This window comes from Anopheles coluzzii, chromosome 2 (genome assembly GCF_943734685.1).
Source record: "Anopheles coluzzii chromosome 2, AcolN3, whole genome shotgun sequence".
Classification (NCBI taxonomy): Eukaryota; Metazoa; Arthropoda; class Insecta; order Diptera; family Culicidae; genus Anopheles; species Anopheles coluzzii.
The window spans coordinates 101,236,187-101,248,619 of NC_064670.1; the positions used below are offsets into that span (position 1 = coordinate 101,236,187).

Sequence of the window (12,433 nt, forward strand, 5' to 3'; positions counted from 1 at the left end):
TATTACTCATGATTGATTTTTGTACAGCAGATATAGGTGTAATACGTCATAATGAGTACAATTTTAGTGCATTTTTTGCAGTAAAATATTTAGCGCTTTTTTAGCTCATTACTGTACGTAGTTGTAAATGCTTAGGTCCAGGTGCCGAAAGCTCACATACACGCCTCATAAAATACTAATTACGGTGTTGCTTCGGAACATTCCTTTCTCGTGTACAGTAGAGGAACAGACAGAAAAAAATCACCCGCAATCTCATCAATCAAATAACTCTATCCCCACCTTCGTTTTGCCATTGGCGAGTTGTTGGGTTGAGTGAAGAAAGGACCATAGGGTGCGCGTACGGTGTGGTCATCATCGTTGTAATAAAATAGATTGCTCAGATCCCGCATCAGAGGCGTTCCGATCCCGTTACTGACGGGCCGGTTGAAGAGGCGGCCTCCTCTTGAGGGGAGCGTGCCTCTATTGCCGAGTGCATGTTTCTAACGTTTGAACAGAAAACGCGATTCCGATTGACCATCACCATCCATCAGGGCGTGCGCAAGCTCTCTCGGTGGTGCGCCCTTCGGCGTCCGATCAGGGCTAGAAGGCAGTGGAAAGATCGAGCATAATAGTTAACGGGGTCGTCGTCATAGAGGGTCCTCAATGACGCTCAATCGATAGAGGGGTTTCTGATTTTTTGATTCCACCAACACCTCAATCCCTCCCCAGGTCCATTTCTAACCAACACAGCTTTATTGCTAATCAATCTCTTTCACGAATCTTCTCCTCCTGCGTTTCGAAGTGTTCTTAACCCATTGAATGTGGCGCAGGGACGTCCGCAACTCACGCAGCATCATTTCTAACGCCACTAGCTTTGTTAGTGGAAAGATCTTCACACTGTGCACCTTTACTGTTGTGTGATCTTTCAACACATGTGCGATGTTGGCAGATGCCTTAATTTAACTAACTTTCCTATCTTTTTTTTCTCCATTGTGGAGAAAGCTAAACCCAACGCAAATGGGAATAGGAAGTTGAAGACACACGCAGCTTCATCCTGCATTAGCGTATCTTTTCATTCCGTTCATCGTTAAACTCGGTGCAACTTCCTGCGAATGACTTGCGTTGACATGTCCGCTGGCCGGTGTGTCAGAGATAGTGCGGGAGAAACACCCGGGAGGTGTTCCGAGCGATGACTGGCGACACTAGCTTCACTCCGCTGGTGCAATGTTTCTTCGCAAGTCATTAAACGAGCGATGTGGAAAGAGTAGTTTTATTGGAATTAAGTGTGAGAAATGTATAGAGTGTAGCTTTCGGATCATTTTTGTGCACACTTGTGCATATGTTTAGCATTTAAGATATTGGAATTGCTGAAGATATAGAACGACCCTGTTAATATGTTGTTTCATTTCCAATCATTCTCAAGACTCAACGTTTCTCATAACATTTACCGTAGTTAACAGAAGTCATGAACTTCGTAATTGAGTTTGAGCGTCATACGCAATCTTTGGAAATTCCAACCACCAAAACGATACAAATCGCTGCCACAACAAGCACTGAGCGTGGCGAAAACACATCACTTGAGTGCGTGACCGCAAGTGCTTGAGAACTGTGGCAAGAACAGTAAATGCTCTTGACATTTACTTGTTTTAAGTTCAGATCGTGACAAAACGGTTTTAACCAATACCGAGGGCAGCAAGAATAACGTCAGTTACAGAAACTGTTGAAGAGAAAAAAAAACACGATGGGAAGTTCCGTTGCGTTTAAACTTATGCAACCGTGCTCGATAAACGAACACGTTTGTGCCGCCCGCACGCACGGCTTCTCTACCGCCCAAACAGGTCCTACACCGAAACTGTACTTGACACTGAACGATTTAAGCTATGCGCGATACAGTGGACATCGCTCGTAACTATGACCGGTGTCGAGGAAAACGATGAACAACCTGCCAAATCCTCTCCGTCCCCGCTGCATGGTAGAAACTAGTTCCCCGGATGCAGGACAGAACCCTCCCTTCCCTGGAGGGCATATCAATCTTCCGGCATGGTGTGGAACAAGTTTTTCGGGTTTCGTAGATTCATCCGCAGGGAGGCCTGCAAGTCGTTGATGCGCCGTGCACTTGCTGTATGCATGTGTCGCTTGAGGCATCTTCCACGGAGGTATCCAGAACTGTGAGTCGAGTGCGTGGGGGAATTTATTAGAACGAGTCTCACGGAAGTGGACCCATACATTCCGAAGGGGGAACCTGATATCCCGGTGGAACGAAATTTCTGTAACCAGCCAGCAGCAATCTGCGATCCAAGCATAGAATGATGGTACCAACGAACGAATGGGATATTTTTAAATCCGGACACATATTTTAAAGCACCCATAATGGCCGAACGGCGTGCAGTCGTTGGCAAAAGTGCATCACAATGTAGGCAGTAGTTTTGCCACCGAACGTCTGCAGAGACGATGCTCGGAAGAGTTCAGATTTTTTGCATAGTAGTACAACCTACCCGAGTTCCATCCAAACTGGTTAGATGTTGCCTTGCCGCGGTAGGTAGATACTGCGGTTTAACGCTTCAGAAGCCAGTCAGGGTCAGTTCCCTTCTGGTAGTTGTAATGAAGAACCCTATCAAGTGGTGGAATACATGTTACTTGTGCTCTGATCGTTGCACCAACGTCTGCACAACATGATTTGATCGCATCGAGGGTAGGAGATTTATATGCTTGTCTGGCTTCGCTGGAGCTGTTCGGAGCAATGACATGACGTTAGAAACCAAGAACAAGTACACTTGGTGTCGGGGCTGTGGCTATTTTATTGGTGATAATTATTACAATGGCTTATCATTAACTGAGCGTGTTTGAAAGTCTCCATACACGGACCATTAGGCGAGACATTCAAGAGGGCGTCAAGCGTTCCCTCTGGTACTGGCTCTGTAAGCAAGTGGCGTTTTCCAACTTCCCGGTGTTTGTGGCACTTGAAGCTGAAGTGCCAAACAAACTTAACGCTGTTTTTTACGCAATAATCCTTTCTCACGCCCAATGCAACTCCTCGGCCAAAACCATTTCGAGGCAACAAATTCCTACCACAAATATGTGAAACCAATTCTTCTGGACATCAGTCTGGATGTGGACCTGGACGCGCGCACCCCTGGATGGCGAGTGAAAGTAAGTTAGCTAGGCAAGCTTTCCTTTAACCTATCTCGTCGCCCCGCTAGAGAGTTGTCATTCATGCGCTCTCGCACGCATTCCTCGGGTGCGTACAACCGCAAAACAAAAGCTTAACGCTTTGACCATCGCCACGTTTCGTAGTGGCCTCGACGCGCGCGGTGTCCAGTTTTTTGTTATGGAAAGGTGTAGATGCTGTATGTGTGTGTGTCTTTCCCTCGGCCGTGCGTCCGTTTTGGGATGTTTTCTTGGGAGCTGGGAGAGTACGTTTTGTTTAACAAATTTAAATATCGTATCACACGGGCATGAGGGTTACCTCCGCCTCCTTCCTCGCTCTGTCATCGCCTTTTGTTCGTTTCACTCGCTCACTCGCCCGCTGGTTCCCGTTTTTGGAAGGGGGAAAACCATTAGCGCGAGGAAGAGTGGCCGGGAAGCGACCTAGCCCGACCGTGTGACTGTCGGCCTTCACGTAGGTCAGCGTGAACCACAGGTGGGGGAACATAGTGTCCAGTTTTACAGGTGAAATTTATGCTCAATCTTATGCTGCACGGAAGTTACGGTGACAAGGGAAGGCCCTCTACGCGTGCGTTTTTGTGTTCCATGGAAAGGAAATCAGAAGCCTCCGCGCACAGATGAGCCGCCGACCAGGGTTTCTCTCGGGCTTTGGTGCGATAAAAATGGTAATCGAAGGATGATGCTCCTCACACCGTTCGACGCGATGGTTAATTAGATAAGATCGTCTATCTCACCTGACTGTTGAGACCTTCCCCGAGCGTGATTCCAGGGGTAAGCTCCAATGATCCGAGGAAAGATACACGCGTGTTGAGTAAACGTATAAAATATGATGATATTAATATCAAATTTTGGAATCAGTCCACTCAGATATGTCCCGCTCACTTTCCGGGTGTGCGGTGTTATCTATCTTCTGGTGTTAAATTAAGAAATGAAGATGGGATGTATTGTTTCTTGGAAGGGATAGATTGGATGGCTAATAGATAATGATGCTCTCCTGTGGGAATTTAGTAGCTTTTTCGGCGGTGAGTGCATGTTAATGAACAATTATCCACCTAATGAGGGTGCAAATTTCAAGTTGGTGAAGTTTTACACCCTTGGGATTTTAAAAATCGCGCAAAAATACTATGCCGAGATTAATTATCGTGTTATATATTGCTTATTTCGATGGTAAACGATCATCACGTCCTTCTGTGTTACTTGGAGTCCATATTTCGTAGCACCGATGCAACGGTGTGTTGCGGTTCCGTAGGCATCTTCAAAGATTCTTCAAACTTCCAGATGTTCCATCAAAAAGCGGCGATTGGTTGGTTTTGTGTGCGTGTGTGTGTGTATGCCCACGTAATGAACCGGCATGTTCGCTCCCAGACATCCCATTCCTGGGCATTCCTGGACTGGACGTGGTGTGGGCCTCTCTCAGTGTTATTGCTCCCCGGTTCCAGCTAAAGCCCCCCACTAGAACCGTAAAAGCGGCCAGTGAATAGAATTAATAAACGATCGCTTCCTCTTCCATCATCCACCGGCGGAAGATTTGGAAAGCATATGTTTTTGTAAACCGCGGGCAATGGACGCGGTCTCGGACTATGCTCACTAAGCTGAAGGAATATAATACATATAATGCGAGCTAATTACGGACGAGTTTTTTTGTGGAGTTTGTTTGTGTTCCTTTTTTGAGCGCTGCGTTTTGATGTGTTGATTTGGGATCCGGTCTAGTTTCTTGCTTGCTTAAAAAAAAAGATGATTTGAAATAAAAGGTAAAACACACTTTTGGAGTTGAGCGATGGGGCATTGTTTGAAACAATTTGTGTTGGTGTTGTAAAAACTTTAAAGGAGAAGCAGAGTGCAGAAACCTGCATTGCCAAACTCCTCGCACACATGTTATCATTAGAACGCGAGCGTCTTACGTATACACTGCTTGTGATATTTTTTATCATCCATTAGAGCGTGTATTACCTGAGTGTGTTATGTTTGCGCGTTATACGTCCGGAAGGCTTGTTTATTTACACCCCAACGCATTTTGTTTGGTAAATAAAGGTTTGCAAGCTTCAAAACTAACGCTCTGCAAAAACCCGTACGACGACTGATTTTAAGTGCGGTAAGTTTTATGTAATCTTTTTGTACATTGCTGTGACTGAAAAATTAGGTACACTTTTGACAGCTTAACACGTTCCGGGAATATATTTTAATAATACAACATAACGGTTGCCCCGCTGCTAGGGGTAGGTTTTTATCGATTTGGTACAAGGTTAGCCGAATCGCTTGTCGTAACCTTTTAGCGATGAAATCACCTTCTCGGAAGGGTGAAATACGACTTAAATACAGCAAAAACACTATAACCTCCTCAATATAAATAAAAAACCATATCCAACGTAAACCAACCCGTGTTTGATTAACCTTGATAGTTCCTCAACCCTGTGAACTAACTCCCTGAGGTGGTATTCTCCGACGGCATCGCAGGATCGCCCAAGAGTGTTTGATAAATCGTTCTCAAAAGAAAGAGACCGAGCGTCGGGTTGACCGGCAACACACGATGAGTTGCGTTGGTCGAGAAAATCAGTGCAAAAGTGTTTGTGCTGTAAAGTGTCTTATCGGTCTTTTAATCTTTACCACACCAGCCACCAGACGGACATCAAGCGCCACTTGAACCGGTCTCTGGATGGAAGGAATTCTTTCCTGTTTTGTGTTTGCTGGCTGGCTATATCATCCAGAGCTGCAAATGGTTAATTTTCGAGGCCGATCATTTCGCGATCGTAGCAATGACGTAAGATTGAAGTGAATTTCTGCGTCAACTTCGTTTCGACAAGTATGCATGTTTCCGCAAGAACCACACCTAGATTTTGGTGAGGCGTAAATAAAGTTTTATTTGTATTTTGTGGAGGTGGTAGTGTTTTGCAGACAAGTCAATTGCTGGATAGGAGAAAGAGGACACGATTGTGTGGATCCATCATACATAAGATAAAGCCTCTCGAAAGGATCGGGAATAGTAGGGGGATTGGTTCGCGATACACAAACCAGATGGCGGCGGCTTTTTGTTGAAATGTTGTCTCAAGCGTTTGATAAAGCGAACAAGTTTGTGCGGCTAAAGGAAATCACTCTTCAACTAATCAATCTTTCACTTTTGTTTCCGTCTTCTCTCTTTTCCTCAGGATCAATTTGACAACATCGCTACACACACGCAGAAAGGAATTGACTTTATCGAACGATTCGGAGGCTTCATTCGTGATCGCAGTGCCATCGAAGTTGAATATGCACTTAAGCTGAGGTAAGTCGTCTTTGTGAGAGTAACAATATTTCCAGTTTTATTTACTTTCATTTAGCGTAATAAAGGCCACTCTTTTCTACGTTAAGATCGGTTGAGAATCGAACTTACGATTTGTCGTGCGCAAGGCTAAGCGTTTGGCACAGGGTCACGGGAGCTTCGTTCGATTAGATCGTTGAAATCTCATTACTTTTAGCATGAAGGGGATGGGGTGTTTGTTGGACTGGAGGTTCCGCCTGCTTTTATATTCAAATTTCTGATCAAAAAGAAATGTGTGGGAAAGCGGAATCAATTTATTCGGCACGACACGACGTAGAGAGTAGAAAAAAGCAACCAAGACGAGGAAAGAACTCCGCCCAGTTAACTTCAATATTTATGGTGACTCATAAATCATACGTTAAATGCTTTTGCTAGCTTCTTTCTGAGGTATCGTTTAGATTTTTGCAGCTGAGCGCTTACAAAAGGATGAAATTTAACTCCTGTCTCTTTTTTTTCCTCAAACGTTTAACTTATGCGTTACAGATGTGACTAAAAACGCGAGGCTTCTGTGTTTGTAACCGCACGGGAACACACAGGAACATACAAGTGCAAAACCAACCAGCCTACGTAACCTTCAGTGCGCTCTGGGAGTCAGTTCCTTCACCCCGTTTGATGTCTGATGTCGGTCGGTCGGTTGGTGAGGTTCTGATGTGCATACTTCCTTCCCGGTTTCGAATTGGCCGAGTGGTGTGTGTATCGAGCGGAATTGAGTGTAAACAATACTCGTATTACACGCAAATAGAAGCGGAATGGAAACATGTGCGTAAACAGTCTGCACGTTTGGGCGTCGCACCGTTCCGTTCGACACGACGGCTGCAAGGCAATCGAAGAATAATGTGCAAGAAATCATCCTTGAAGTGAAGTTTTTCTCTTCTTTTGCTTTTCTACCCTTTATACCTTCATTCATGCGATGCAGAATGGCGGTTGACGGTAGCCGCGTACCGTGGGGTGTGCGCTTTTGTTTTATTTCCTCTTTTTTATTGTCCCTTTTTTGAGCAGATTCAGGTTCTTCGCGGCTTGCACCTCCGACATACACTGGGACACGCGTGCCGTCCTATGGTTTGCATCTCGTAGCGATCGTACGCCTTCCGTGTGGGATGTGGGATTGCTGCCACACAAACCACCCTGCTCTACTACTCACCCTACGATAACTTCCTCACGGCGGTGGAGTGAGATTGTCCCATGTTTCTTCCGTGGCAAACGGGTTGTTGAGCGAAACACCAGCAAAAAAACATACAACAACAGCTAACGCTTCGTTGGGGATCCGCGCACTTCGGCACTACTTCTGAGCCGAAGGAACCTAAAAATAAACATTGACACGTACACACAGACACGCACGCGCGCACAAACGCGTATAGAACCCCACGAATAGAATCGACCAAACGACGCGTGAGCTCGCCTGCCCTTCCTTCCTTCCACTGAACGCGCTCACGCCTGGTTCTGGTTCTTTTGCGTGTGTTCTTCGGCAAGACGTTCTAGTCGAAGGTTTTTCGAAGCCGAGCGAAAAACAAGCCGGGGCCTGTACAACACCTTCGCGATCGTGCTCTGTGTGTTATTGGCCATCCCTTTCGTTTGTCTGTGCAACTCTTTTTACGGGCGGATGGCAATTCTGTTGCGTTTTTTTTTTTTGCTTCTTCCAATCCCTAACAGAACACGTCGACGACCCTGGGTCCTCTCTTCCAATACAACTGCGATCGTTGCACCAGATGTGTTGGCAATACTCCAAGGGTCAGGCAGGCGATGTAACAGGGAAGCTGCTGACAGATGAGCGACGGTGTGCAGGCCAGAAAAAGAAACCAAGCACTTTTCACCAGGGTATGGGGATATCGGAGGTTTCGTCGCAATGCTCTCTCCAGGTCACGCATCTGCATAGGTCATGGTTTTTTCGGACCAATTTCCTTCGCTTCTTCGTCGCGCGGCCTTTCTCACTCTGTGTCGTGACGACGACGAAGACGACAACGAATTCCCTTTTTGTGCCGCTTGAGCTTGATGGATTCATGATGAGTGCGACACAACCAGAGCTCACTGAACACTGCGAATGATCGAGAACGGTTTGTCACACAACCTTTCCAGAGGAGAGGTGTAACGCTTCGCGACTACCAAAAGTCAGCTACCGTACGCGGAGGTTGTGCATGATCGCGAGTTCGTGAAGATATTCCCCTCAATCCGTGTCCAGAGCCACCAGGCTTTGTAAGCCGTCCGCTGCACACAAACACAGACACTACTGCCATGTGCTGTTCTAGCTCATACTGCCGGCTTGCCTTGTGCCAGGGCGTGAGGAAGCTATTAATTTTCTCATTCCATCACACACAACCACACGTGCCAGAAATGTGGGACTGTGCAGTGTCGTGGCCTGTCTATTAGCGTGAAATAGTGCTCGAAAATTGGAGCATTATAAATCAGCACGAACCAAATATTTTCCCCCAGGTTTTCAATCTCCTCTGTCTCCACAAGTTGCCCATTACTTGCATGACCAGATTCTGTAAGTTGACATATATCAATCCTGTTGCCGCATTGATTAGGACCTCGCTAGCGGTATAGTCGGACGGAGCTATTAGACACGCATGTTGTCGAATTTTTAAATGTCTCAATTTCTTCGAACTCTGCCCTCACCTCCGTTTCACACCGCGGGCAAGGAAAGACTCGAAGCGGAAGTAGCGCTAGAATGTAACACGGCAGTGTGTGACACATACGGGAGAGCTGTTGGTTTAGGGGACGAAATCTTAATATAGCGTGTGCATTGCGTGTGTAAAATGACCTCATCGATGGGCGTTTGATTCGCTCTGTGCAGCCTGTTTTTGGTATGGGAGCCCTCCTTCTCGATCCCTTCTTTCGAAAGACTCTGGGATGCTGAAGGTGATGCACAACGAATTCTTGTTCCTCGCCGCTGTCGTCCTATGGTCAGGTCTTTTTCAGGGTGACCGTTGGCAAAGAGGGCGGGCAAAGAAATATCGAATTTACCCTCCCGCCCTTCCAGCGAGGAGAGCGAAAAGGTGGAATCTTATAAAAATGTCCCTCCCTCTGTTCCCGCGCTGCAAAGACAGTAGTAACGAGTTACCGAATCGGGAAACCGGTCCAACAAGTTGTTCGCGGACTGTTTTACGGTCGAGCTGTCTTTTACACGGGCCTAAGGTTCGTCGTTTCGTCTTTCGCCGGCCGTTGACGTAACGTTCGTTCGTTCGTACGTTTAGCGGCCGCGAGAGAAGAGCCTTCGATTCCCGGGTTTTGTGCTGGCTGTGCAATTCTTTGCGGCCTACGCGCATACGGGAGGATACGCTCAACGAACGCACCCAAGAGATAAAACCGGCACACACACACACATACTCAAACATCTCTTCCCGAGAAGGAAGCCTAAGCCGTACCGCCCGAAAGATGTACGCCAAGGTAACTAACACTCGCTTCGCTTCAAGTTCGCTGAACCGGTTGCGAAAGTTTCGCCCAAAAATGCCCAAACCCCTCGGGGGTCGTTCGCCGGCATAGACCGCCCTTCCTCCCTCTCACACCGTGCATTGATCTTCCACTGGGTAAAATTGATCTATTCCGCCTGCACGTTATGGGGTTGTTGTTCCAAACCTGAGGCCTCCTCAGACACGAACCTTGGGTGGAGGATCTTCTTTTTGAGCATCTTTCATCAATAAGAAGGAGGACCTTTCTGTGTGTGTATTTGAAAAATCGTTTAAGGGTTTTAATTATTGGATGGCACCACGATCTCTCTCGTGCACTGGAAATGTCGAAATGCTGCATAAAAATTCCCACACCGCGTTCGACGGGGAGTGTGTTTGTGTGGCAATAGTGTCGTGCGGCGCCACGTTTGACCTCATACCTTTCAACACTTTTCAATTTTTGAACTGTTTCGCTCATACATCCACCAACCAGCAGGTCCACCACCACCACCGTGTGATTGGCCGTGATCTTTCGTTAAGTTGGTACAGCATTTTTCAACGGGGGATTCGATGATTGTAGAAGAGAAGATATTTATGGTGTGTGGATGCAGCAGCATACTCTTGTCCTTGTGGGCAGAACGGTGCATCACACCAACGAGAGCAGCTCTCCTCTAACGACCAATCATGAGCGTGTTTGTTGACCACAAAATTTGCACACATTTTCTCATGTTTTTGGTTGGTTTGTAGTGCAATTTGCACCGTTTACGATGCGATCAATTGCATCGCCTTGATCGTGAGAGGAAAAGCGGTCTTGTTTTTGGCTTTTAGCAGATTCTCTGTTTCTTTGTAAGCAGTCAAGGCTTTTCGTTCCACCGAAGCGCGAAGGGGAAAGTAAGTGTGCGAATTTTATTGGACGCGTGTCGTCGCTTCTTCGTCTCTACTAACGGGCGTTTAGTTTGTCCGCGCCCGGCTCTCTCTGTTTGCGTTCGATTTATCGTCCCAAGTGCAGGTCGGGTGGGGGAGTGGAATACATTATATAGAGGACAGACGCGCGTGTCCGTGACCAACCTGGCACAGATGGTCTCGCTGTGGACGCGCTAAACTTGAGATCTAAATTTATCCTCCTTTATCCCGTGTCGGATGTGGATAAATTTTTGATGAGGAAAAATACTTCAATCCAACGTTCTAGAAACCACAGCTGGTGGAGAGAAGGCCAGTGGTAGTAGTGGTAGAAGTGTGCAAATAGCTCTCGTAAATGCGTCAGTATGTTTTGGAGCTGCGATTTTGACCATATTTCCATCAGCTAGAGATGTGTTTTGACTCTCTACCCACGATAAAGTCAATGGACTTTGTGTCCGATCGGGAAACAAGCTCAGTAATTACACGATCCTTACACGATAGCTAATTCATTCAGCGTTTTGGTTCATTGAGCACCGCGCGTGTTTATGCTATGAAATGGCATTCTAATTGAATGTTTACAGCGCACGCCCAGATGCCTTTTTCTGAACTAGAAAAAAAAACCCCGTAACAAAATCTACAACGTAAATAAACAGGTCCAAAAATATGTGGCCACTGACGGGCCTGCCCAGTGAGTTTTTGACTCATCCGAACCAAATCCAAGCTTCTGGGGAATTTCTCCTTTTTGACAGAATACTTTCATACCAACTCATTGATCGTTGAACTAATAGAAGAAGAAAAACATGTCCGTTCAATTGAAAATGTGAATCATGCAACTGTTTCGTGGCAATTTCTCCCCACGCACACGAACATTACTGATCGGTCTCTCTAAGGGTGGTGACCATATGATGATGCACGATCGAGCGAGGATGTGTGGTGTGCGCTGGGGTGCGAATTCAATCACGAACCATGTACGTGATGATTTTGCATAATGTGTGTGCGTGTGTGTGTGTGCATCACATTCTTGTCGGCTACTGAATAAGTTATCCAGCGTATCGAATGCGAATTCAGTATCACTCACTCGGTTCCAATTTATCAAACTAATTGCCTCGCCATGGCAGTGAGCCTTTAGATGAGCTTCACACGATCATCACTGTCTGTATATCTTTCATATCAAATTCAAATCACACACACACAGCTGTATTGTCGATTTCTATATCTCATTTCTCCATTGTGTTCATAATATTTGCCCACAACAATGCTATCCCGGCCGGCAAAACCAGTCTATGCAAATGCTGCGAAGTTGTTGTTGTTGTTTACGTTTAGACGAAAGGGAGGGAAGGTCCAGTCCCAGGTGGCAGTTGGTTGGATTCACGCATCAGTGTCAGCCGGGTGAATAGGCACATAAAATATGCTTATCCTCTAACGGACATTTCGGCTTCATATTTGAACGTCTCAAAATCGATAACACGAATGGCAGTCGAAGCGATCGCTCGTAAAATGGCACTTTAATCAAATTGAGGGGGGATATGATTTCGATTGGTTTGGATGACCCCAGCAGGTGCATAAATTATGGCAGGAAAAGCGAAGGAAATATTTGTGTGAAGTTATTAACTTGCTTTTGCTGATGATTATAGCCGATCTGCTCCTGATCGAGCTACACAGTTCGATTGGATGGATCTTTTATTTACAAACACCGCCGGTCGGGGTTGTT

At 46.2% G+C, this 12,433-nt stretch overlaps 1 protein-coding gene and 1 long non-coding RNA gene across 9 annotated transcripts in view; one reads left to right on the top strand and one right to left on the bottom strand.

Annotated features, from left to right (window-relative positions):
* The window catches only part of LOC120961017 (formin-binding protein 1-like), a 68,812-nt gene that overhangs the window by 43,090 nt on the left and 13,289 nt on the right, over nucleotides 1–12,433 (top strand). For all 8 annotated transcript variants that reach the window (XM_040384570.2, XM_040384567.2, XM_040384565.2 and 5 more), the window contains exon 3: nucleotides 6,288–6,403. In XM_040384570.2, coding sequence (XP_040240504.2) covers nucleotides 6,288–6,403 — 116 coding nt within the window. The remainder of the gene's footprint in view (nucleotides 1–6,287; nucleotides 6,404–12,433) is intronic.
* On the bottom strand, nucleotides 6,422–9,061 carry LOC125906545 (uncharacterized). Its single transcript, XR_007451916.1, has 2 exons — nucleotides 7,337–9,061; nucleotides 6,422–7,252 (listed from the first exon to the last, which is right to left on the bottom strand). It is a non-coding gene; the product is annotated as an uncharacterized LOC125906545 (long non-coding RNA).